The 23,220-nt window shown below is 46.2% G+C and overlaps 1 protein-coding gene across 2 annotated transcripts; it reads left to right on the top strand.

Annotated features, from left to right (window-relative positions):
- Positions 1–245: 245 nt before the first annotated feature.
- On the top strand, positions 246–22,092 carry LOC105684395. 2 transcript variants are annotated; one of them, XM_025746592.2, is made up of 7 exons: positions 246–3,144; positions 3,284–3,514; positions 12,298–12,411; positions 12,561–12,647; positions 19,112–19,321; positions 19,485–19,673; positions 19,757–22,092. In XM_025746592.2, exons 1-7 carry the CDS (start codon positions 2,880–2,882, stop codon positions 20,584–20,586), a joined length of 1,926 nt encoding a protein of 641 aa, XP_025602377.1. In that variant the 5' UTR covers positions 246–2,879; the 3' UTR covers positions 20,587–22,092. The 2 variants fall into 2 exon arrangements, with proteins under 2 accessions (XP_025602377.1, XP_048509556.1); XM_048653599.1 differs by having other exon boundaries at positions 247–3,144; positions 12,570–12,647.
- The last annotated feature ends 1,128 nt before the right edge of the window (positions 22,093–23,220 follow it).

The raw sequence follows: 23,220 nt of genomic DNA on the forward strand, positions 1-23,220 counted from the left end.
GGCGGGGCAAAAGTTTGACGGAGCTGAGAATCGACGATTTTGGTGGGGAGAAGAGAATCCCACTCGTTTCATGGCGCGACTACTTTTTGGCAGCCGGGGGCGCGATGCAGGGGGGCACGTATTGTTACACGTAGGGGTGGATTATGGGGGGGTTCTCATTTAGGGTTCTGATGCCTCCGGTTTCGTACAGATCGTATATGATCAATAGTACCTCACTAGCCGTCCGGAGAGCCCGCGACGGGGCTTTTTCTATCCGTGTGAAAATATTGCAACTCCTCTCCGAATAGAGGAGAAAACAAGAAAACAAGAGAAAAAAAACGAAAATACGTCAACCTTCCAAACCCTCGCTCTGTTTCGAAACAGGGATTGCTCGTACGGTGGCTGAATTGGTCGAAGAAATTCATTTTGCCCGGCGTAATCGACGGTCGTCATCTGATCGGGGATTGAAAATTTTTATCTTTTCGTGTTTGCGATCGTTACTTCTGTCATTATGACCGTGCCGACGTTCGGATGACGAAAGCAACTAGGTCTAGTTATCGTTAACGGAGTGTATAGCTTCAGAATGAGCTCTCTCTCCCCATTTTCACCCCGATCCACCCATCCCCTTAACGTCCCCGTCCCCCGTCCACCGACGCGCACCCCTATTTCTCCACGCTAAACGCAACTAGGGTTTCAACTGTCTTTGTTTTCCTTTCTTCGCAGTGTTGTTCCAAGTGGGACGTGAAACAGTTGTCGAACATAAAAACTGCGCGAGGGGAATCTGAAAAAGCGTTCGCGAGTATTGAAAAAAAAAAATAAAAAAAATGGGAAAAAAAATGGAAAAACAGAAAAAATCTCTGTACCAAAAACCGATCGATTTTTGCGTCGCATCGATCCATTCGAGTTTAATATTGTAGATGAAACTGGAAAAGAGTCGTCGACAGAAAAAAATAGCAGTTTTGCAATTCGAAATAATTTCGGTTTTTTTTTCAGTTAACAGGGAAAAAACACCGTCTGTTTTGTGAAATCCAAAAAAAAAAAGGTGGGACCTAAAAATCGGACAGATTTGTGCGAGACAAGAGTGTACGTGTGAACGAAAATGTGCATCAACAAGAAAAACCGATCGTTGTAATTTTTCGAAACGGTACATCCGAACGATCAAAAATTAAACTTACACGATCGCCAGTTTCGAGTGGTTATAGACAGTTGTGGGTGCGGTGTAAAATTTTTCATATACAATCGTGCAAAGTGCGGTGTTAAAATAAACAAATATCCCGACGAATAATCGCAATGGGTACGTAGTCGTCGGACGATCATCACCATCATCATTATAACGACGTAATTAATTTGTTACAAAAATCGGGATAACAATCGCGAGAGCGAGAGAGAGCCGTCAGAGTGAGTGGATCCCGCACCAGTTTTGGTCGCGGTGAGAACGCGAGTGCCACGAGGGTGATTCCCCGCTCGCGGGATTTTTCCCCTCTGCGTGAAAAAGCAACCCCGCCAGCGTCGCGGCGCCTAGGAAGGTGACGTTGGTGGGGGCAGGAGGTCGGGGGTCGGGGTCGGGGGAGGCGGCCTCAAAAATACACCGCAACCACACCGCGCACCTCTACCGCAGAAGCCGCCACTTTCTACCGCCAAACCCAAACGCAACCACTGGCCGCAAGACTTACCCTTATTCTCGTCCTACGGTTAACTTGGACCCGTGACAACTTCTCAACGGTCGCTCACGTTGCTCCGGTATTCGTTTCAAGTTTTCGAAGATAACGTTCGACCGGACGTCGCGGCGAAGATTCTGCATTCGATTTTTTTCACTTTTTCAAACTTCGGCAACGTTCGATAATTTCTTTTATTTTTTTTTTTCGCTCTTCGATTCGTGAGAGGTTTTTCCTCACCGTTCAATTTTTCTCTTGCGACGCGTTGAAATATTTACGAACAGATTCAGTGACCGTTGATCTGTATCGGTAAAAATTTGTGCGGGGTAGAAAAATATTTTGATCAATCGTTTTCGCCACCTCCGCGGTATTAGTGTGTGAAGTGCGCGGTGATTTTGGAACAAGATATAAATGTGGAAGGACGATAAGTTTGAAATTTTTGAAAAAAGGAACTAGCAATCGTTGACTTTTATATCGTACGGCAGAAAAGTGTTGTGCACAAAGTGACTTGTGGTACAAAAATCGCAAATAGTCGAGCGAAGATCGGAGATTGAATTTCTTGCCGATTTTAAAGCGAGTAAAAATATCGCGGCGATCTAGAACAGAGGAGGGAAAAGATTCCGGTGTAACTGGAGGAGGATGTGCGGGATATCGGGATGTAAAAGAGGAGAATCAACGAAGCAAAAATACTAAGAAGGGAGATCAGAAATCTCGTCGATTCCAATAAAACGAATTTTCCCCGCGACTTGGCAGTCAAGTTTGAAGAATTTGCAAACGGGCGCTCAGCTCTGTCTAAGGATAATGAAATAAGGATCAAAGGCTGCCGAAGGAGGAGCACCAGGAGTCTCCCGATCGCGTCTTTTACGCGTTATACCTCTAGGTATACGACCGAGTGTTTCGTTCGAGAACAAATCTAATTCCCGAGGGAAGAGATTGATATATCGGTGCGTTGGTACCGGTTGAGGAAATTGGTGTTTCACAAACGCCGGTAATCGTCGGCGTATTCGTTCCATCCGAGGAATCTCCGGGAGACCGTCTTCGCCGATCCCACCAATCGAATTCCCTCGACGAATAAGGGACATCCGGGGCGATTCCGTCCTCAAATTTCCGAACATTTGAGAAACGGTAAAAACAGCTTCGAACGATAATTTAGGAACCTCCGCCGAAGAATCTTTTCATCGAGATTCGAAGTTCGCGGTGCGATGAATTAATTCGGGAAGGAATGTACATTCGCACCTCGTTCTCATGACGAATCCTTCGCGTGACGTGCGTTCGGAGGATCGCTCTCTCAGATTGGAATACAGAGACTCAACCGTGGCGTGCGCCAGCACAAGAGGTCGTCGGCCACGGGGCTACTCGAGGCGTAGAATGCACCTGGCGAACGAGGTGCCATCGCAGGGCGCCCAGAGCGGAAATCATCTACCTGATTATCCGCCCAGTGCCGATCTCCTCGTCGAACGCACCGTCGACGGACTGCTCGCCGAACACCCCGGAGAGTTGATCAGAACCGGTGAGACATTGAAATTCAATTCCATCCATTTCCAGGGCACCTTTTCATCGGAGCTACGCGGCCATGGAGATCTGAAATTACGTACATTGCATTTTCGGTGAATTCTTAGAAAAAAAGCTCTTTTTCCCTTTATATCAAGGATGTCCTCACGTCGTCTGCACGGTTCTACCGTCGCACTGGAGGTCGAACAAGACTTTGCCGGTCGCCTTCAAGGTGGTAGCTCTGGGGGAGGTCGGCGACGGTACTCTGGTCACGGTGAGAGCTGGAAACGACGAGAACTGCTGCGCCGAGCTCAGAAATTCGACCGCCCTCATGAAGAATCAGGTCGCCAAATTCAACGACCTGAGGTTCGTCGGCAGAAGTGGAAGAGGTGAGCGTTGTCGAATGTTGAAAAAAAAAAAAAGAAAATATATCTATATACGTATAAAAAATCGTAATTCGCAAAACGTTACGGAAACGAGTCGACTCGCGCGTCTTGAGAACGTATCCGCGTGACTCGCGCGCGATGGAGATTTCGGGGCTACATGCATACGTATATTTATGGATGAAGATGAATGATTGAACGGGTACATTAAGGGGGTTCCCAGATGGCCTCGTTTCTCTATCACCCGGTTCTTATTCGGGTTCATTTTTAATTCACTCAACAAATACTGGAGCTACCCGAAGACCCCCCGCCATCCGTCCGTCTGTCGGCGGACACAGGATTTTTAATTCCAGACCTTCGTCAATAATTCAGCGCTCCTTTGCTAGAGTAACGGCCCGGGCCTTCGTCCCTCAAGAAAAAAGAAGCCGGGGGTTCGCGCGTGGCACGTGAATAATATATCGTAATAATCGGCGCCATTACGAGTAGTTAATGCGTCGGAAAAGAAAGCGCTCCGGGGTCGAAAGCTCCTGCGAACGCGGTGTAAGGTACTTTTCTTTGAAGCGACTCGACACCCCGACGTTTACCTTCGAGATTGGGGTTCCCGAGGTTCCCGATATCATTTATTTCTCTCCCGACAAAAACGCAACGTCTTCTTCTCCCTACGCGAAAACCCTCTCGCCCCTCTCCTCTGCGATACGCCGGTCGACAGAAATTATTCAAACCGATCGCTTTCAAACAGATTTTTTAATAGCGGTTTTTTTTTTGTTTTTCTCTTTTTTCTTCTACTCATCATCAGCCGAGTCCCACGCTTTCATTATCGGTATTTTCGAGATGTAAGTAGAAGATTCCATCCAACAACGAAGAAATAAGCAAGGGAAGATATCGCGGTAGGCGTAGGCGGCATCGGTTAACGATGGGGCCGTCGGCTTGTTTATGGTAAATTGGAAAAGGAAATTGCAGTTAGATCGGGGGACGCGATGAGCGACGAAAACCACCCTCTTCGGAACGAGGGAAGGAGAGCAGAGTATACGCGAGGAAGGTGGGGGGGTGGGGGGTGGGTTTTTTCAGATTTTTTAACTGTCAACCGTAATGGTCCACGTTCCAGAGACATTTTCCAACCTCTTAGCCTCGGATTGCCAGAATTTCAGGTCGATAGGCGAGTTGAAAACGGAATGTGATCTCTGAATCGTCCCTCCCGATTCTATTTCACGGTGAGCGTCTCGTTTCCCTACGAATTTGACGTGGTACTGTCTGAGTAAAAAATCGGACCAGTTTTTAACGTCGGTGAAAAAAACCATTCGAAATCGAAGAAATGAAAATTTTCGGTCGTTACGGCGGGTCCACCCGCCGTGGCGACGTCCGTCGACAGTCTGTTTGGAAATTCGCACATTACAGCAGAACAATAAAACAATTTTGGAATTCTTCGGTGCGGGAATCGATTATTTGGAATAGGGATTGTTCCGGCGAGTGGCTGACTGTAAGCGGCTTTGGTTTCCATGGCAATAAGCTCTCATTACTGCATTACCGCTGCCATCTCCTAACTATCAACCGGTGAGACGATCCTAGTTCAGGTCTACAGTTATAGACACGTAAAGTATAAGCCTTGCGAGTCGTATCGATCGCAGGGATTGGATACAAATAAGTAGTTATGGGTGCACCATATCGTTGATACGTTACAAGGGTGGGGGGGGACGGGGGGGGGGGGGGGGGGGGAGAAAACGAAAATCGCAAATTCGAATCTACGTCGACGCACGTATAAGCGATCGATCGATTCTCGACGAATGACCGCGTAGACTAGATCAGTTTCACGATTTTGCGCGCACCGCCGGCCGTAATAATTCGTTTAAAGTCAATAAATATGTTTAATATAACTAATTAATTTGAAATTAATTAAAACGGGTTCAGGTGGTTAAGAGTCGACCGAAATCTGGTTCGACCCGTTGCTCGAACAAGAGGGAATCCCCGCAGTTGCCGTCAAATTGAATCGTCGGAAGTTACGCTTACGGCTAAAAATCTTGCACAGCGAACGCTTATTACCGATAATTCATCGACGTGATTGATAACATTTGGGAATGGTTCGTTCCCCGACGCGAATCCGATTTTCGTCCGATACCCGCGCCGCGAGACAACGGAGTACGTGGACGCGATACGACGCGACAAACAACATAAATTTAAGATTTATTCTTTTTAATCTGTTTGCCGTAGTTACAGCTACAGCGTTTCGATGTTGGGATCAGTTTTAGAAACGATAACGTAGTCGCCCGTTTTTTCGCCAAAAAAACGCTACGTTGCTCGTGAGAGTAACGACACCGAGTGCCATTAAAAATTATTTCGATGTTGCGTCCCTCTTTTATTTTTTTTTCGAATTTCACGGGGCGAAAATCTGAATTGTATTTTCGGAGCAACGTTACTCATTTTTTTCGCTACATCTTCACCTATACGCGTCGCGACGAACCGACTTGCGAAATCATTTACACCGTAGTCATACGCGGTTGCGGGCCATTGGCTTTTACAACGATCGTCATCGCTGACGGTTCGTACCGTATTGTGCGTACGCCGCGCAGAGGACTCCTGCTTAATCGAACGTTCTTAAAATCTAGCCTGTAACTGTTTACGGCAAACTGTGAGTTACGTGAGAATTTACACGTTAGTTCCTCGCCGTTCATGGCGCGACGTGGGTGGGAAGGAGAAAAATAATCAATCAGCTTATTGTTTGAAATAGGAATAAAGCCTCCAAACGTGTAAATGAACCATGGTAAATTGAACTCTGCTGAGAACAAAACCGAGGATCATCCCGCAATTTAATCAAACTAGCGTTCCACCGATGAGGTCGAAGTTCGCCAAACGATATCAAGTATTTTTTCGCTTTTTCGCTCACCTTTGATTTTTTCGATTCTCCGGTGAAAATCGAAATCCGCCAACCGAACCCAATCGAAATGTTCGAGTTATAGCGAATTTTTCACTTTTTCGAACCGGTCAAAACGCGTACAAAAAAGGCACGTATAGCTTATTCATGCGTATCGCTGTCGGATGCGCGTATCGAATGGAATATAAAGTTTCCCGGTACACTCGATCGGCCGTTTAATTTTCGTTTGCGGTTTTTCTATAAATGGGTCGGTTTTTTCGGGGTTGCGGCAATTATCCCGCGCCTATAGTTACAGTCGCGCTGACGAAAGAATCCGAAATGTAGGTAACTAAAGAACAATAAGAGAACGGTGGAAGAAAAAAAAAAAAAAGAACAAATTGTTGGTAATCTGGTGAGTTCCGGTGAGTTTCGGAAGCTCTATAATAAACGGAAAATATTATCGTAGCGACGCAGGGCATATACATCATCCCCCGTGAATCCTATCCCTGGACTCGTTCTCTGCAGTGCTTCGCCATATTCCACCTCCGACCGTCGAGGATTAGCGTCAACCTCCGAGGACTATGGAAACAGAACATATTCCGCGTACAGCGGCGCATCGCGCGACTTCCAAAAAACGACGAACGGATCGCATAAATACCGGAGTTACTGATGTTTTATGACGGTGTCTGTACGATTCTCTGCTGTTCGTGGGCAGTTTAAAGTAGAGTCGTATGTACGGCGGGAAGAGATTTTTTAGCAGCTACTACAATATCGACAGTTATATCCCATCCAGATCCTGAATAATGTCGTTTCCGAACGTCGCGACGTTTCACATGTACCTACGTACACACGTACACGCGCGTACACGCGCGCACGTCGCATCGAAAAAATTTCAAATACGTAAAACAAACGCCTGAAATCGTCGCTGTTGTTATTAACATCTTTTTCTATTTTCTACCAAATTTTTTTCTTCTTCTTCAAAGTAAAAAAACTGCATTATCAAATGACGGAAAATAGAAGATAAAATGATGATCGCGTTGTATGAAACAAAAGGTGGAAGTAAATGAACTTTTTTCGTAAATGCGATGTGATAATCGAGCACATACAACGTGAATATACATAATATACTACGAGTACGTATGCCTGAACACATATATCCACCGATGCTGGTTAAAATATATATAATGAAAAGTAAAAAGCTCTTCCAGGTATGGGTCTGAATGATTTAATAACTCGAAAGAACTGTCCACGTTGAGAAGGGTTGACGTACAATCTGTCGCCCTTTAAAAAAACCAGCCCTTTTTATCTTCTTTCTTTTTGTTTTTTTTTTTTTTTTTATTTTTTTCAACCCCTCATCCCGGGGTTCCTCCGCGAGTGTGCCAGTGTCACCCGTGGTCGGTGTGGGGCGCCGAGATTCGGGAGTGTTGGTATGATTGGACGTGTGAATCGGCGGCCAACCTGTGGCTCTGGGTGGAAAGAAAAAAAGAAAAAAAAAAAAAAGGAAGAAAAAACAAAAACCAAAAAAAAAGAAGACGTCCGCACGGTAACGACTAACGAGGTGGTCGTCGCGGTAAAGCAAATCTGCTCGCCGTATCCACCTTCGATTTGTTCTTTTTTTGATTATAAATTTCTTCTTTTTTTTTCACGTTTCCTTGCTCCGCTTCATCTTCTCACGGATCAAAGAACGCGCGGAAAAACGTCGGGTGAAATTCAAGTTTCACGTAACAACTGTGCGGACTTGATTAAAATATATCAGAAATTGGCGCTTATTAGACGCGCAGGGTGGCTGGCGTATGTACGGACCGTTTTTGTTTTTTTTTTTTGTTTTCTCGTATTGTTTAATACGTTCGACTCGCGTACGAAAGAAGCGTCGCAGAGTGTAATTTTTTTCCCAATTAAAAGTTAAAAACCTCCCCGGTCGTAAGTCGTAGGGTAGGCGATCGGGCGGTGGGGATTCGAATGGTGACGCGGACCTTGTGCCGAAGGGGTGAAAAAGTAAAACGAATCCGTAGCGCGGAGGCATCTCTACCTGAATTCGTAGAATTGGTGCAGAAATTTCTACAAACGCGCGTCACGCTTCACTGCGTCTTCGTTGCCGATTCACAACACTCTAACGTGTAAGGTATGATACTCGAGCTCAACACGAACTGCGGATTATTTTTCGATCTGCTAATTTCTTCGTTCGTTTTCTTCTGCTCTATTTTTTTCTTCTGCACCACGATTTCGCCTCACTTCACGTCTGGCCGCTCTTTACGCCCCAGAGATTTCCGTTCATTTTTTTTTACGGTCAGTTGACATTGCAGATGAGTTTCATAAATTAATTATTTTACATCAATTGTACCGGTGAGACTCTTCGTCCGATGATTTCATAAGGGTCAAGATTTGTCAAACGGTGAGTAGGGAGGAAAAGGAAATTTGTCCAGAAATTTTTTGCACCGAATCGAGTTGATATTCCATCTAACTTCTCGTCGCGATTTGTAATTTTTATCGGCTCGTTGGATCCGGTTGATTTTACCCCGGTGAAACGTATTCGATTAATCATCCCGGGATTCCAGTTTCGTAATCACTGATTGACCCGGATTGACGTCTTGTTGTTGAAAATTTATCGGTATTTTCCACAGTCGGCTGCTATTCAGAAATTCAAATTCAATTAGACAAACCGACGGGGAATTCGAATGTATCGACAGGTGTTCCGGGATATGGGAATCGTCCCCCGAAACGAAAATAATCTTATTTGTTTCGATTAATTTTTGAATTTCTTTTTTGTTTCAATGAGATGTTTTTTTTTGCTTTCGCAAACGCGTACGAGGACCACCCCTGTGCGCGGAGGTCGTCCGACGCGCTGCTATATATACATATATATATTCCGATCCCAGCCTATGTGAATCTTTTTCAAATATTCCCGCACGCAATTCAGTGTACCTGTCCCTCAACGGCGATTCGGGTAGTCAAAACGTCAGAATCTTAAAACACTGCAAACATCCTGAAATAACACTGAAGCAGTGGCAAACACACCCCCGTTTCTCTGCCTCCTTTAGCTCGGGTGGCAAACAGGGGAGTTTTTAACACTGTATGATCCCTGGGTAAACTTGGGGTGAATATGAAATTGTTCAAAACTTGAATGCCGACGTTTTCATAAACTGCCCTCGCCCGAGGCCCCGCTAAGATACCCGCAGTAATTATTAAAATTCGGACCTTCCCGAGTTTCTCGTTCAACGCGTTACGGACGAAACAACGATAGAAAATTAAATTAAATAACTAAAACATCGATCCACGCGTAACGTCAAAGGTTATAATATACTGCGCGAATCCCGCGAGCCAAACATCCGTAAACGGGTGAACGTAAAAAGAAACGATACGATAAATATATCTGAGAAAAAAAAAAAAAAACAAGAGGAATACAAAAAAAAAAAAAACGTCTAGACTGTAAAACAGAAGATACATCCGAATTGGTATAAGCAGACAGAATCGATGCGATCTTTCCAAGGGGGGGTACTTTATTCGCCACATTGTAAACGTCGGAATTCTCCCTTGGAATCTCTCCAGAACGAGCACGGAGGAACGTTTTACTTATTTATTTTATTTATTTATTTCTCTTTTTTTTCCCTCGAGACTTTATTTATTATCATCGTTTTCTCTTTCTTTATTTTTTCTGTATTTTTTTTCTTTTTTTTTTCTCCGCATTTACGATATTACGTAGGTGACTCTACGATTTTCTCAGCGATCCCGACGTTTTCTCTCATTCTGTGCCGAGGCTCGTCGCGAAATCCTAACAAGGCGAAAGTTTATCGCTGCGGTGGTCCCCGATGGGGGTGGGGGACGAAAAGCGATTTCCAGAGTTGCGTGGCATTCGGTAAAGGGAACGGGGGTGTAGGTACCGGAAAGGGAATGGGCGAGAAGGAGGGGTGGCATTTCGGGGTGTTTATGAGGCATTATGTGTAACACGCTGGAAGAACGACTCCCCCGCAATTTCGGTGCTCGTGATATACTTAACGGAGTCGTGCGCGACGCGCGCGTGTGGGTTGAATTCGGCGTTGTTTCGAAGGACGAACAAAAAAAAAAACACCAACAACAACAACGACATACACATACGTCAATTAACGTCGATGAAAAAACAAAATTTCGCATAGTTTGGATTCTCGTAGGCATACCTCGACGAACTAGGGGGGGATTATTTATCGGTGTAATAATCTTGCGGGCTTGTCCCACTGGCGAGAGCGTGTGTTTTGATTAAATGAAGTCGGTGTAGGAGTTGTTGTTGTTTTTTGTTTTTTTTTTGTTTTTTTTTTTTTTTCGTGCCACGTATAATATACAACCGTAGCGAGTCGTTGAGTTCTGGAGCGCGCGTGATCCATCATACGGTAGCGAATTTCTTCCGCGTAAAAACTGACGGGAGTTGAGGAAAAAAAAATATATATATATATATATACGCGTTCCAGCGGGGGCGTAGGGGAGGGTGACAAAGTGAGATAGTGACAAAGCGGTCGCTGACGTTACCAACTCGTCGCCCGCGATTCACCCGCTTCCGTTTTCTCAGCTTATCTCATCTTTCCATCTCTCGGTGGTCCTCGTCGTCTTTTTTTTTTTTTCTCCAACGTCTTGTTTTGTTTTTGTCGCTCGATCTCGCGTATATCCATCGCAACGCTTCGCGAGCACCGCGATATTCACGTTTCGCAGATGGATATTGTGAATTTTCTCTTCCCTTCATTTTTACTTGGTTTTATTTCGCGTTGGCTACGCGGTGAAGCTGTTAAATGTCGTGGTTCACGGCGAAGATACTAGGAGCCCTCGTCCCCCCGTAAAATCTATCCTTTTATTCGCGTGGCTCGGCGCCATGTTATTCGCCGCCGTTTTCGGCGGTGGAAAGAAAACGTTACGGTTTCGATGCGAAAGAGACGAGAACCCAAAACAAGCTTTAAAAGTTGATGGATTTTACGTGGGGGAAAATATCTTCGTTGAGACGGTTAAGACCGTCCGTTCGGAATTGGTATATAATTCTCGCAATTACACGCTAATCCTTCTGGTGAGGAATAAAAAGTCAACGATCCCGGGGATGAAAGTTAAAAGTTGGGAGTACCAGAGAAAGAGAGGTATTCCAACAGGGGCCATAACTCAACCGCGAAAAGAATTAAAAAGCATAAAAATGCGGCGAGCTAAACTTAGGTTTCGTCGGCTGTGCCGCAAGCCGCTAGAACGTGGGGCGGTTCGCGGCGACTCGAGCTGCAACGCTACTACTTCTTTCTCTATTATTCAAATCCAATCCACACGGCCGCAAGGTACTTATTCCCATTTCCCCCCGGCTCCATCCGCACTTTCCAATCTTTTTATCATCAGAAAATGGTAAATTTTAGATTTCACATCGTCCGCCGAGGCGTATCCCTACGACCAAACTTTCCCGAACGAACTCTCTGCAGAATTTCAACCATAGCACACATCGGACGCCGAATCTAATTGTCGCGCGTCCGTTACAGGTCGCAGTTAGTCGAATAATTCTGCGGAATGGCGAGGGCGAGGGGGACAACGGAATACCGGTATACTGATATTTTTTTTTTATTTCTTCAACGTCGCGGTATCAATCGAGCGGTGCGGAATCGGGTGGGTTATTCAGGATGTGCAGCCAGTAGCGCGCGTTGCACCGTACACAACGTTTGCTGGAAACAAAACATAAATGTGCCGGAAGTAAGGGGTAGTCGGACGGCGCCGCAGCGTCGAGAGGGGTGTATTTACGGGGGAGGGCGGGGGGTGACCAGCGGGAATATGCTAATGCCATAAGCGCATACTGTACGTTAATACGGGTCCTCGGCAATTTCCCTCCCCTCGCACGGCCGACACTCGAGCTTTCGCGATATCGTAGCCGAACACGTACGTTTTGGATAACGTTTTGTTTCGGAGGTTGCGAATAATTTTTGCCGAAGAGTGAAAGAAATTTTTTTTCAATGTACAGGAAAAAGTTTCACCCTCACGATAATGCTGCAGACCTCACCGCCCCAGGTGGCGACGCTGTCGAAGGCGATAAAGGTTACGGTCGACGGCCCGCGAGAACCGAGGTCGAAAACAAGTGAGTATCAATTTTATTTACACGAACCGATTCGCGATTACAAAGGGCACCGTAAGAGGCGACGGAATGCCGAGCGGTGATCTGGTTTAATTACGAATCAAACGATTTCCGGTATTCTAGCGGAGAATTCACGTATTGTCCTGTTACAGGACATCAAGCTTTCCATCCGTTTCACTTCGGGCCCCGTCCCTTCACCTTCGGACACCCGCAGGATCATCTGGGATTCAAATTGACTGGTGAGTTTGGAATTATTTCTCATTTATTGGGAGGAGAGCGGAGCGTTTTGTCTCGACGATCTCGAGAGTCGCGGGTATTGACACCTTTCCCGTTGACAGGTGTCGGGAATGACGTGTTCCTTGACAAACTAAATATAGAAAGTTACACGACCGAGTGACTGGGGAACGACGTCTTGGTCTGGGCTACGTTGATAACTAAGTTTGCAGCCCTTGCGAAGGCGAGGCGACGATACTCGACGCTTCGCACCGGTAGTCAGTCTCGTCCCGCGAAGGGTGTCAAAATTGAGCGGCAACGGTGGCGCTTCGTAGTCAAAATTGAGTTTTGACTTCCAGTCTAAGTAGAGAAGAGTCTGATTAAGTCGGGCTTTTTGTTGCCCGGGGGGGTTTTTGCTAAATAACTACATGGAACTTTGTCTTTCCAATTCATGTCCGCGCGTTCATCGCGAAGCTCTTCGGGCACGCGGCACGCTGACGGAGCTTTTCCAGTCTTTCCGAAAATTCGGCGAAACATTCAACGTTCCCGGTAAAATGAATTGTGGTGGCTGAGTCGATCTCAATCGCAGGTATTCGAATCGGATTTGAAAGAAAAAAAAAAAAAAGACGAAGGAATTTTTCACGGTGTTTCGCTGGTCATTAATTAATCGCGCGGTACTCGATCCGATGTAATTTATTTGGGCCAATTGATATGACGTCAAATTACAACGAGTTATATTTTAATAATAAACCAAATTTGAATTACTAGTTTTTGAAATCGGTCCGTTGAACCGGCTGAAATTTAATGCAGCCCAAAATCTACTTCACCAGCTGTACGAGTTCCGATACGCGCGAATAGTTGACCAAAAACGAAAACGAATGAAAACAAAAAAAAGAAGAACAACGCTTAGTATTCTTGATTTTTTTTCCTCCCATTTTTTTTTTTTTTTTTCATCACTTTATTCGGTGAAAAATCTGGTAGCGTATTCGGAAGCGGATACTCCATTTCGTTAGAATACGGTTAGAACTCGAAAATTTTGACGAAAGCGGGTTTCGGCGAGTGGGAAGTAATATTGGTGCACCGACAGTGTATTGTTTCGGCATGATAAGCGGCTTAACACACCCTCTGTTCGACGAGCCACGTTCCCGCTCCCCCACGCTACCGTTCCGTATCCACATCGTTCACCGCCACCCGCGCCCGCATCCGCTCCCCGATCCACGATCAAAATCGCCAGCGACGATGAAAATTCGCGAGCTCAATCCCACCGCAATTTACAATTTCCCTGATAACCGTACCGGCTATATCGAGCCGGCAGAGGGCCCGAACAAAGCCCACCTACTTTCGTCGTCGTCGTCGTCGTCGGAGGAGGATATTTTCTACCGCGCAAAAGCAGTCGTTAGAAAATATTCGGAGAATTCGGACCTCGGTTTCATTCGTATGGAAGTACGAAATTATCGCCAATCGACGGGAGCGGAGAGGAGAGGCGACGAGGTGATTTCGCATTTCGTCGATGTTCAAATTTCACCGCGTTACCCGTTGAACCCTTTCGGTCGCTTAGTTCGGGGGTTGGAGCACAGGTCGCGCCGCTGTCCACTCGAGTTCGAAGCGGTCACTACTACGTCCCGCCGGCACCCCCGACGACCCACCCCTACGAAACGGGCGTCGCGACGGCCACCTTCTCCCGCTCTTCACGATCCGAAGCCCGAGCCATCCTCGCGTGTGATCCCAAGAGGGTATCATCGGTGTAGTAAGGGTGTGTTTCAAGGGGTGGTTTATTAGATCCCGGCGCCAAGGGTTGATAAAGGAGACCCGAGCAGGGGTTGTTAAGGTGTCCATTGAGGTGTAACTAGGGGCTTGTTATTAAATTTCGTTCGGCCCACCTCAGTGCAGCCAGCAGGGACGAATTCTAGGGGTTTCCACAAATGCTAAGAATATTGTCACCCCCGAGGGTGTTGCATCGGCGAACGAGAAACTCTGCCTCCCATTGATTCGAACAGCATTCTTGCGTTCGGAAACGTCTTTCTCTCAAGTTCATCCGAACCCACATTTAATTCCGCGCGAAATTAGGACTTTCTTCTCGTCTAGTTTCTAGGAACAGGTATTCGATTCTACTCCGTAAATTTGGGTGTGCGACGCGTTGAGTAATTGAAAAAAAATTATCTCGAACGAAGCGCGGAGGATTCGTTTCGAGTTGGGTAAAGCCCTTCGTATACGTATATACGACTAACACAGGGATATAAAATTGTATACCTGTATACCTACGTTTGTGTCCAATTTAAAATCCAAGAGTAAAAACGCCCCAATCAAGGCACTCGGCGTCTTCCTAAGGGGATGAAAAATCCGGAAGAGAGGTTTAAGTTAACAAGAGTTCCCATTGGTGTGGCCCTTCGCTGCCCTCCGTCTCCCCCAGCCTCCCGTGTCAATTAACCGCCTCCAGGGGCGGAAAAATCGCAACCCCTGTTTCAATAAGGTGGCCTTTACCTCATTTGGGGGAGATTGTTAGGAGCGCGTTTAAAACTGTCGACTCTGGCTTGGATCGGATCGCTTTGCAATAAATTTACGCTCTTAAAGGAGAACTTTTCACGTTTTCACTTACACGGAGCTTTGTTTCAGTTCGTTTTTTATTTGCTTTTTCTTGCGTCGAACCCGACGAGGGTTCGCCTTCGCAGAAACGTCAAGAACATCGATAGAAAAATAACTCGTCGCATCACGTGTCGGGGAGGGGGTTCGTATTTCGCGTAGCGGCCGCTGCGGCGGGCGATAAATGAAAAGAAAAAAAGAAGCGCACGCATACAGATTTGGGAGATCGGTATCTCCTATACCTGTACACGCGTACGAGAGCGATTTAATTAAAAGTCCGACTCTGTCTCTTCCTGGAGAAAATTCCTCTTTGAAAAGGAACACTTCGCGAGGGTTTCCCGACTTTTTTGACACACGTAAGCGGCGTCAACATAGGCCCGAGACGATTTTTTATAGAAAATCCCGCCGTTTCAAGGGCTGTTCATTTCTTCTTTTTCTTTTTCTTCCGCAACCTACAACTTTTCCGTCTTAACCCCGTGTCTCAAATTTCACAAAGAATAAGACAGGACGCGTAAGGGTTTCGTTCCTTTTACTCATTCGTTTCACTTTGTTTTTTCTTTTTTATTCGTCTTTCATTTCGTTTCCTCGGTTTAATCAGGTCTGCTTCGACAACCGAGGGTTGTTTACTGCCGCGGTAACAATGAGAGCACCCCCCCCCCCCCACTTTCGATTCCATATGATATACATGCGCAGGTTGTATGTACACCTACATACCTATACATGCGTTTACGTTGCACACGTAATTCTTCGTACTCGTTATCCTGCTTCCACCGCACCAGGGACGCAGCTTCGCGCTCCTTTATCGGTTCACTGAAAAATCTGGTTACTTCCTTTGTCTGGGATATTTTTTTTTTTCTATTTTTTCCCCCTTTTTCTTCTTAATTTCTTTGGGTTTTTTTCATCCATTCTCGCGTAATGCAGATGCGTGGAACGGGTTGAAAGAAAGCCGCGAACCACGTGACCCGAGGCGAAGCACGTACCGTTCCATTTCCTGAAATTTCTACCGGTGACACTTGCTGGTACAGTAGGAGGGACCTTTTGGGGTGGCATTTTAGGGGTTGCTACGCTGCGATAATGAGAACAGGAGCAACGAGGTTGGGTCAGGTTGGGTTGGCCTGAGCTCGGTACGAGTAAAGACTCCCTTTGCCACCCCCTCGCACCCTTCTCCCCGGTCCCGGTCTCCGCGCCCACCTCCACCTCCACCTCCACACCGCACCCCCCATAACTAGCGGAAGAACGCGCGAGAGCACGACGAGAGGAAAGAGCGACGGCGTTCTCGTTGTGCAAGGGTTAGCACCTTAAGAAGGGCGTTTTAGGCGCCTATTTTGCATAGATTTAAATAGATAAGAATAAGGACGTTCGGGTGAGAGCCTGGAAAATACGAGAATTAATTTATTATGTGTTTTAGGATTCGGGAGTTTAAGAGAACCCGGATTTACAGTTCAGTTTGGGTTTAGGTTTTTGGGACCCTCCGGAGTTTCACTTAATACCTCTTTAAAGCCTTTCAACTAAAACACGGGAAGTCTTAGCCCCTACAGCTTTCTGTTTACCCAGAAAGGATTTTTGGATAATTCATTATGGTTTCAACCGGTTTAATTAAAAAAGCTCCCCCCCCACTTCAACACGTGGTTTCTTATCCCATTTCGCTACATCCAACGTCCCTCCTCCGGAACAACGACAAATCCTATCGAATCATTTCCACCTGATTCAGAATCACGGTACTCATTCGATGATCGAAAGCGACAAACAGACTTCGTTTGACCAGGTATTCGACGAGTGACAACCCGATTATAAAGTTAGGTGAATTTTCACGTCGGTATAAGAGGTGAGCGGGATGTTCGTTGGAAAGGCGATAGTTGATAATACGTCATCCCTTAAAAGGGACCCCTCGCGATAGCTTAGCTCGCAGCCGAGCTACCGGAGGAAACTACCCATGGGGTCGTAACGCTTAAGCTTAGCATTTCTCACCCTTTAAAGGGTAGCGGTTCTCTTGCTCCGTATCCGTCTCCGTCTTCGTCTTCTTCTCCTACGGCTCTCCTTGCGAACCCTTTTCCTCACACCCCTCATTAGTCTTCATTTGTTTTCGGAATTATCGCCCCTACCCTTGGCGAGCTGCAGGTTCCAAGCGAAAGGGTGAGCTTTCAAGTTTATTAAATTGAAAATATGTTACGGGTAGTTTGGGTTAGCTGGTGTGGCACGAGCAGTATAGAAGGGTGAAACTTCTGAGGGTTCAAATTTGAAGTTCAAGTGCCTAGCTGTCGGAGAAATTCGGCCTCTAGGCGGCAACACGCGCGGGCTAATGAATCCGCGAATATTCAAAATCCGAGCGCGAGGTGAAGAGAAAAAAAGTTCCCCATCGGAACGTAGCAAGAATCGAAATCGCGTGAGACGGAATGATAAAACGGTCGATTGGACTTGAATTTCTCAAATACCGAGCGCGGTTTCTTTTGGCTAAAACCTGATGTACCGTCGTTGCTGCAACTGCGTTCTATTCGAGTCGATGCAGCAAACGAAGCGTACATCTGAACTACCGTAGCTAAATTTTCCAGTAGATCAAACAACAGCGGGAGGATATAGTGGAGATGGATTACGAAATCAGACAAAATAATCGAACGAGAATTAATTAATTCACTACTTTCAAACCGCACGTGAATTTCCATTAATCTGCCGTTACGTATCAACTACTATATGCTCCGAACACAGCTCTCCGCATTTCACTGATCTCTGCAGATATTTAGCGAACACAAATTTGGTGGAGTAGTGTGCGCGTAGGTATATGACGTTCGCGAAAACGTACTCCAATTCACATGCCAAAGCGAGAGCAGTAACGCGTTCGCGAGTCCGTCCTACAGCATAGATGACATAGCAAACGAGCGAAGGCTCTTCGCTTTGTAAGCTTCAGTCCGAAGCTTTTCAAGTCGCAAGCTCTTATCGTTTTCTTAATCCTCTCATAAAGTACTATATTTCTATATAGGTACAACGTGCCGGGGGTAGTACGCCAGATAGCAGTGTCCTCTCTGTTTCCGAGCTTAAAGAGAGCTTAAAAAGTCTCCCTCCGTCCCCCCCCCCCCCCCACCCGAGCTTTTTTCCCCCACCATCGGGCTGCGCGTTTGCGGACAACCAATCCGACCAGCCGCAAGCGCCGCAGGTCACGCCCAGGAACCAGTAGCTCGGTATGTCTCCCTACCACTAACTTCCCCTGTGATACCCTCTCCATAGCGCAACTTCCACAGCAGAAGCTTTCGAGCTTTCACGGGAATTTTTAAACTGCTCTTATACAGATGACGGTATAATCTCCTACCGATAAAGATTTTTCCATAGAAACTCGACGTACGGACCTTACCTTTCATTCGGACTTATCAAAGTAAAAGCTACGAGATCGATGACGCGGAAGTTGCTCCGTACCACCTACGTCTCAACATGGTCAAGTGTTGATAAACAAATAATCAGCAAAAACAACGAAAAAAACAAACAACGTATCGGTATCCGATTCGAACCAAAAAGCTCGTGCTTACACCAAGTGGGACAAAGATGTCTACATTCGCCCTTGGTATAATCACATGTCAAACAGGAAACGGACTAGAGCCGATGCAATTAGCCCGTGGCGATCCAATATGCGAATAATGAAGCAAAATTTTCATTGTTTGCCTGGCTACAAATGAGATGTTCATTGGCGCTGTAACCTATACGGTTATGAATTAGATATACACTGGCATACATTCGATCCGCTTTTGGGAATAGCTAAAAAGTGATTGACGTAAATTCGATGTAAAATTTCCTGAAATGTAATCCGGATGGGTTGAGTGCTAGGGGGACGCTGTTCCGTTGCAGATATCGAGGATCGTCGCGAAGATCGAAGCATCCGTAGTGGGCGACATTACGCTAATAAGTATTTTGTTTGATCTCTCAGGGTTGCAACACCTGAGTCTGGACGGCGTTGGAGGCGGCGGCGGTGCCGGTGGATGGGGCGGACTCCCTCGTGGCGGTCTCCCCCCGCACTGTCTTCCACCGCCACCCGGCCACCATTCGCATTCCCATCCCCCGTCTGGAGGCGCCTCGGCTTTCAACCCTTTTCACCACGCTATTGAGCAGCGCTCGCCAAGACTGCCCGCTACTACGGGTAAGGAAATACCTCCCACTATTCCTATTACCTTAGCTGAAATTACATCGACTTCTTTTACGAACGAGATCATCGTCGAAGGCTTAAGAAATTGATTCGAAGATCGATACGCGTACTCTCCACTCGTCTCGATCGATTCCTCAGCGTTTCGCTTTGTTTGCAGAGTCATCTCGCGCCGGAGATCTTGGACCAATTACGGTGTCCGTTAGAGACGTCAGTCCGACAACGTCCCCCGGGAACGGTCCTGGACTTCTGACCACCGCCGCAGTCGCGGCTCCTACACCCCCGGCCGAACCAACAAACGCCACTTCGAGTCCTTCGACTCACCATCCGCCTCATCATCATTTTCAAGGTGATTACTTTCGTTCGTTGATCAGAAATAATAATGGACTTGCGGCTGACGACTCTTACGTTATGTCCGACTCGTTGTTACAGGTCTTCATCCGGCGCTTCTCGGCGCGCCCAATCCGCTGTTCAGTTCGTTGTTCGGTCCGTTGTTACCGCAACAACCGAATTGGCCGCAACAACCGAATTGGTTTTACAACCAGTTTTACAATCAGTTCTCACAATCGGAATGGCACGCGTTGGCGTTACGCGTCGCCCATCAGCGTCTTCAGAGGCCCGAAATACGACTGGAGGAGCTTCGCAAGCTTCGCGGTTCCAGCGGGAGTCCCGACGGTAGTTCCAAGGACGCTCCGCAACGCGAAAAAGACAGAACAGAGGAGACGGGGGATGGCGAAGACAGAGCGAGATCCCGGGGCTCCGAGAGTCCCGAGGGAAGCATCGAGGTCGACGACGAGTCCGACCGAAGAATAGAAGGGTTGAGCATCAGGATCCACAAGGGTCGGAGGCGGGAGCGTTCGGGGAGCGAAGAATCCTCAACGGGAGACCGGGAGTCGCCCGGAGAATCTCCCAGGGGATCACCGGGCCGGTCGCCCAGCAGCGACGAAGACGACGGCGGTTCCACTCGCGGACCGACCGAGGAATTGACCATCCGATTGCAACCGAACGTCGAGAATATCAAGGAAGAATCGAGTCCCGGCAACGAAATCGATCACAGAAGAGACTTGACGATAAAAATCAGACTCGAGGAAACTGTAGACCTGAGCACGAAACGAAATCGCGACAAGGAAAACAGAGAGGAGGACCTCAGCAGAGGTCAAGATCTCACCACGAGAAGAAAGGAGGACGAGGTCGACCGAGAGACCATAAGACCGAGGCGAGAGAGGACCCCGAAACCTCGCCACGTCTGGAGACCTTATTAAGCGCATTCAAAGGAGAAGAAACGACGAGCGGAAGAAAGTAGACCAGGCCCACGTGGAAACGGTGGTGTAGAAGATAACCGGATTTTCCATTATTAGAGATTGTTCGGGATCATCGGGATTGAAATACTCCGGGGAAGTTCGAAGGAGGAAATAGGGATGTTTAGATCACGGTGGTCGCTGAGTTTTCCCCGCAACGCGTCGGTGGACGAGGTGACCGTCGTGGTTGAGGTTGGTCGAGACGAGGAGAGTCCGGCGGACGCATCGAGGCGAGGGTTACGAGGCTATGGAATTCTACGTGCTGGAAAATCGTGCGTACGAAACTCCTGCGGAGTACCACACAACGACGATACCGTTCGCGTTCCGGACCCGCAAGACGATCTATTAGCGGAGCGAACGGGGTCCCTAATTTATAATCCGCAACACACGCGCAAAGGGTTGAAATTACGGTTGGGGGAAAAAAAAAAAGATTTTTCGTCGACAAAGGGTTGGAAAGCCAGAGCTTCCGAAATCTATTTTTCCCGGAATTCGAAAAAACGGGGGCTCTTCGGAATCGAGATATTCGCATAAATAATTTTCTTCGTACGTGATGGACAGTGGAAACGAAATAACTTTAATCGAGATACAAAAAAACAAAGAGAAAAAAAAACGAAAAAAAAAACGAAATTCACTAGAGATTCGAGGACTAACCAGGGTTTTAAACTGCGTAACGTGTAAATAATAAATAACGTCCTATATTGAGTGTATGATATTAAAATTTTAAGTAAAATTTCTGTCGAACGTATTACGTTAAATAGTGTCACTATAATTAGCGAGATGATACCGCACTCTAGGACACGTACTCGAAAGAAAAATCAGAGAGGTGAAAAATTGATATTGGAAGAGTTTCGTTGCCTTCCAAATAGATGCAAACATGTAGGACGATAGCATTATAATCGCAGGATATTCCTCCCCGAGGTGTATATTTAATTATTGGTTTATCAATGACCGATTACACTGTCTAAATATGTAATAAACTAATTATCGACATTTACGATTACGTCGTGGATCATGATCACGTAATAATTATCATAATCAATATATTGCACCTGAACGACAAAAATTAATTGAAGAAGAAATAAATGAATAAAGTAAACGAATGAAATGACTCGATCGTGACCGCCAGACGTGAGAAAATCGCGGATTTCGTCGCGTTGTATTTCGTCGTGTTTGATTCGTGACATATAGAATTAGCTGGGAGCGGGCGCACTTGGAGGTATACTGCATAGCGTTAGATTGGTGAAATGTGAACTCAGTTCACTATACACAGCTGAAGGCTTCGAGGAGAGCGATGGATGCGTAACTCAACGCTGTAATCGATGGTGGGGCGTTGCGAACCGTGCGTAAATTGATGCGTCTGTAACGAAGGCTGATGCAGAGTTTGAATATCGCGTAGACTGCGACACTTGGTTACGTCCAAGTATATCGCTCGTTTCGGTCGAGAGGGTTAATGAATGAGGTGAACGTCGCGTTCCACGTGCGTCGAGGGATAAGAAACGGAAGGATCCAACCGAGGCTCGCGCTCTACGCGAATAACGCGTATCCCCGAAAAACCAGACGATGTAACGTCCGTTTTCGGAAGTACTTGAATTTTTGAATACTCGAAAAATCGTCCTCTTTCGTCGGTCACTTCCTTCCGGTTCTCAGCCCTCGTATCGCACGCGCTCGAACATTGATATATAAAAATATATATCTCGATGTAAATATTTTACCCGCCGCACCTGCTAAAATTTCATTGAATATATTGTACGTAGTATTTAGGGTATGTAAAATGTAATTAAAAAATAAGAACGTTTCTCTCTCGGGGCAGATCGCGAGATTGGACAATAACCGCGAATTATATATAACACATGTATTATAAATCTCACCTCATAAATATCGGCTGATATCGCTCTGTCGAATAACAATTATATTGTCCGAAGATCGGTCTGGAGCGTTTGAATTTATTCGACGTCATTGTTCACGTTTACGAATACATGGGAAATTTGTTATAAATTTAATAAATATTTATCGCAATTTGTCCTCGTCGTGTTTTGCCCCAGCGTATTATACATATTATCTAATAAGATTGAAATCATCAACTGTTCGAAATGTGTCACCAAATAAATATCATTTGTTCTATTAAATATACACCGACTTTTCGATTATCCGGTTCACCAAACTGTGTGTTGTGTCTTTCAGCGAGTGAAAAAAGACCCCATTCACTTTCCATCGCTGTAATTTCATCGCCCCCCATAATTATGGGGATATCGAATTTACACCGCGGGATAAATTTCGACGACGAAAAGAAAAAAAAAAAAAAAAAAACCGAACGCCGAATAAGGTAACAACGAAATGAGTGAAAATGGCACGGAATATCCCGCGCGGTTTGATCGACCGCGGTGAAAAACGAGAAGAAAAAAGAAAAAAGAATCGATGGACTTTAAAAAATTACCAAAGCAGAGTGGCGGTCTTTTAATTTTTCGATCGTTAGGAAAGCAGATGGCGATACGAGCCGTGGGAAAAAAAAAATTGAAACAAAGGAACGGGAGTGATTCGAAGATCGGTGAGAATGGCATTAAATTTGTAGTGACGTTTTTGGAAAACTGAACGGTCGGA

Source organism: Athalia rosae, chromosome 4, assembly GCF_917208135.1.
Source record: "Athalia rosae chromosome 4, iyAthRosa1.1, whole genome shotgun sequence".
NCBI classification, from domain to species: domain Eukaryota; kingdom Metazoa; phylum Arthropoda; class Insecta; order Hymenoptera; family Athaliidae; genus Athalia; species Athalia rosae.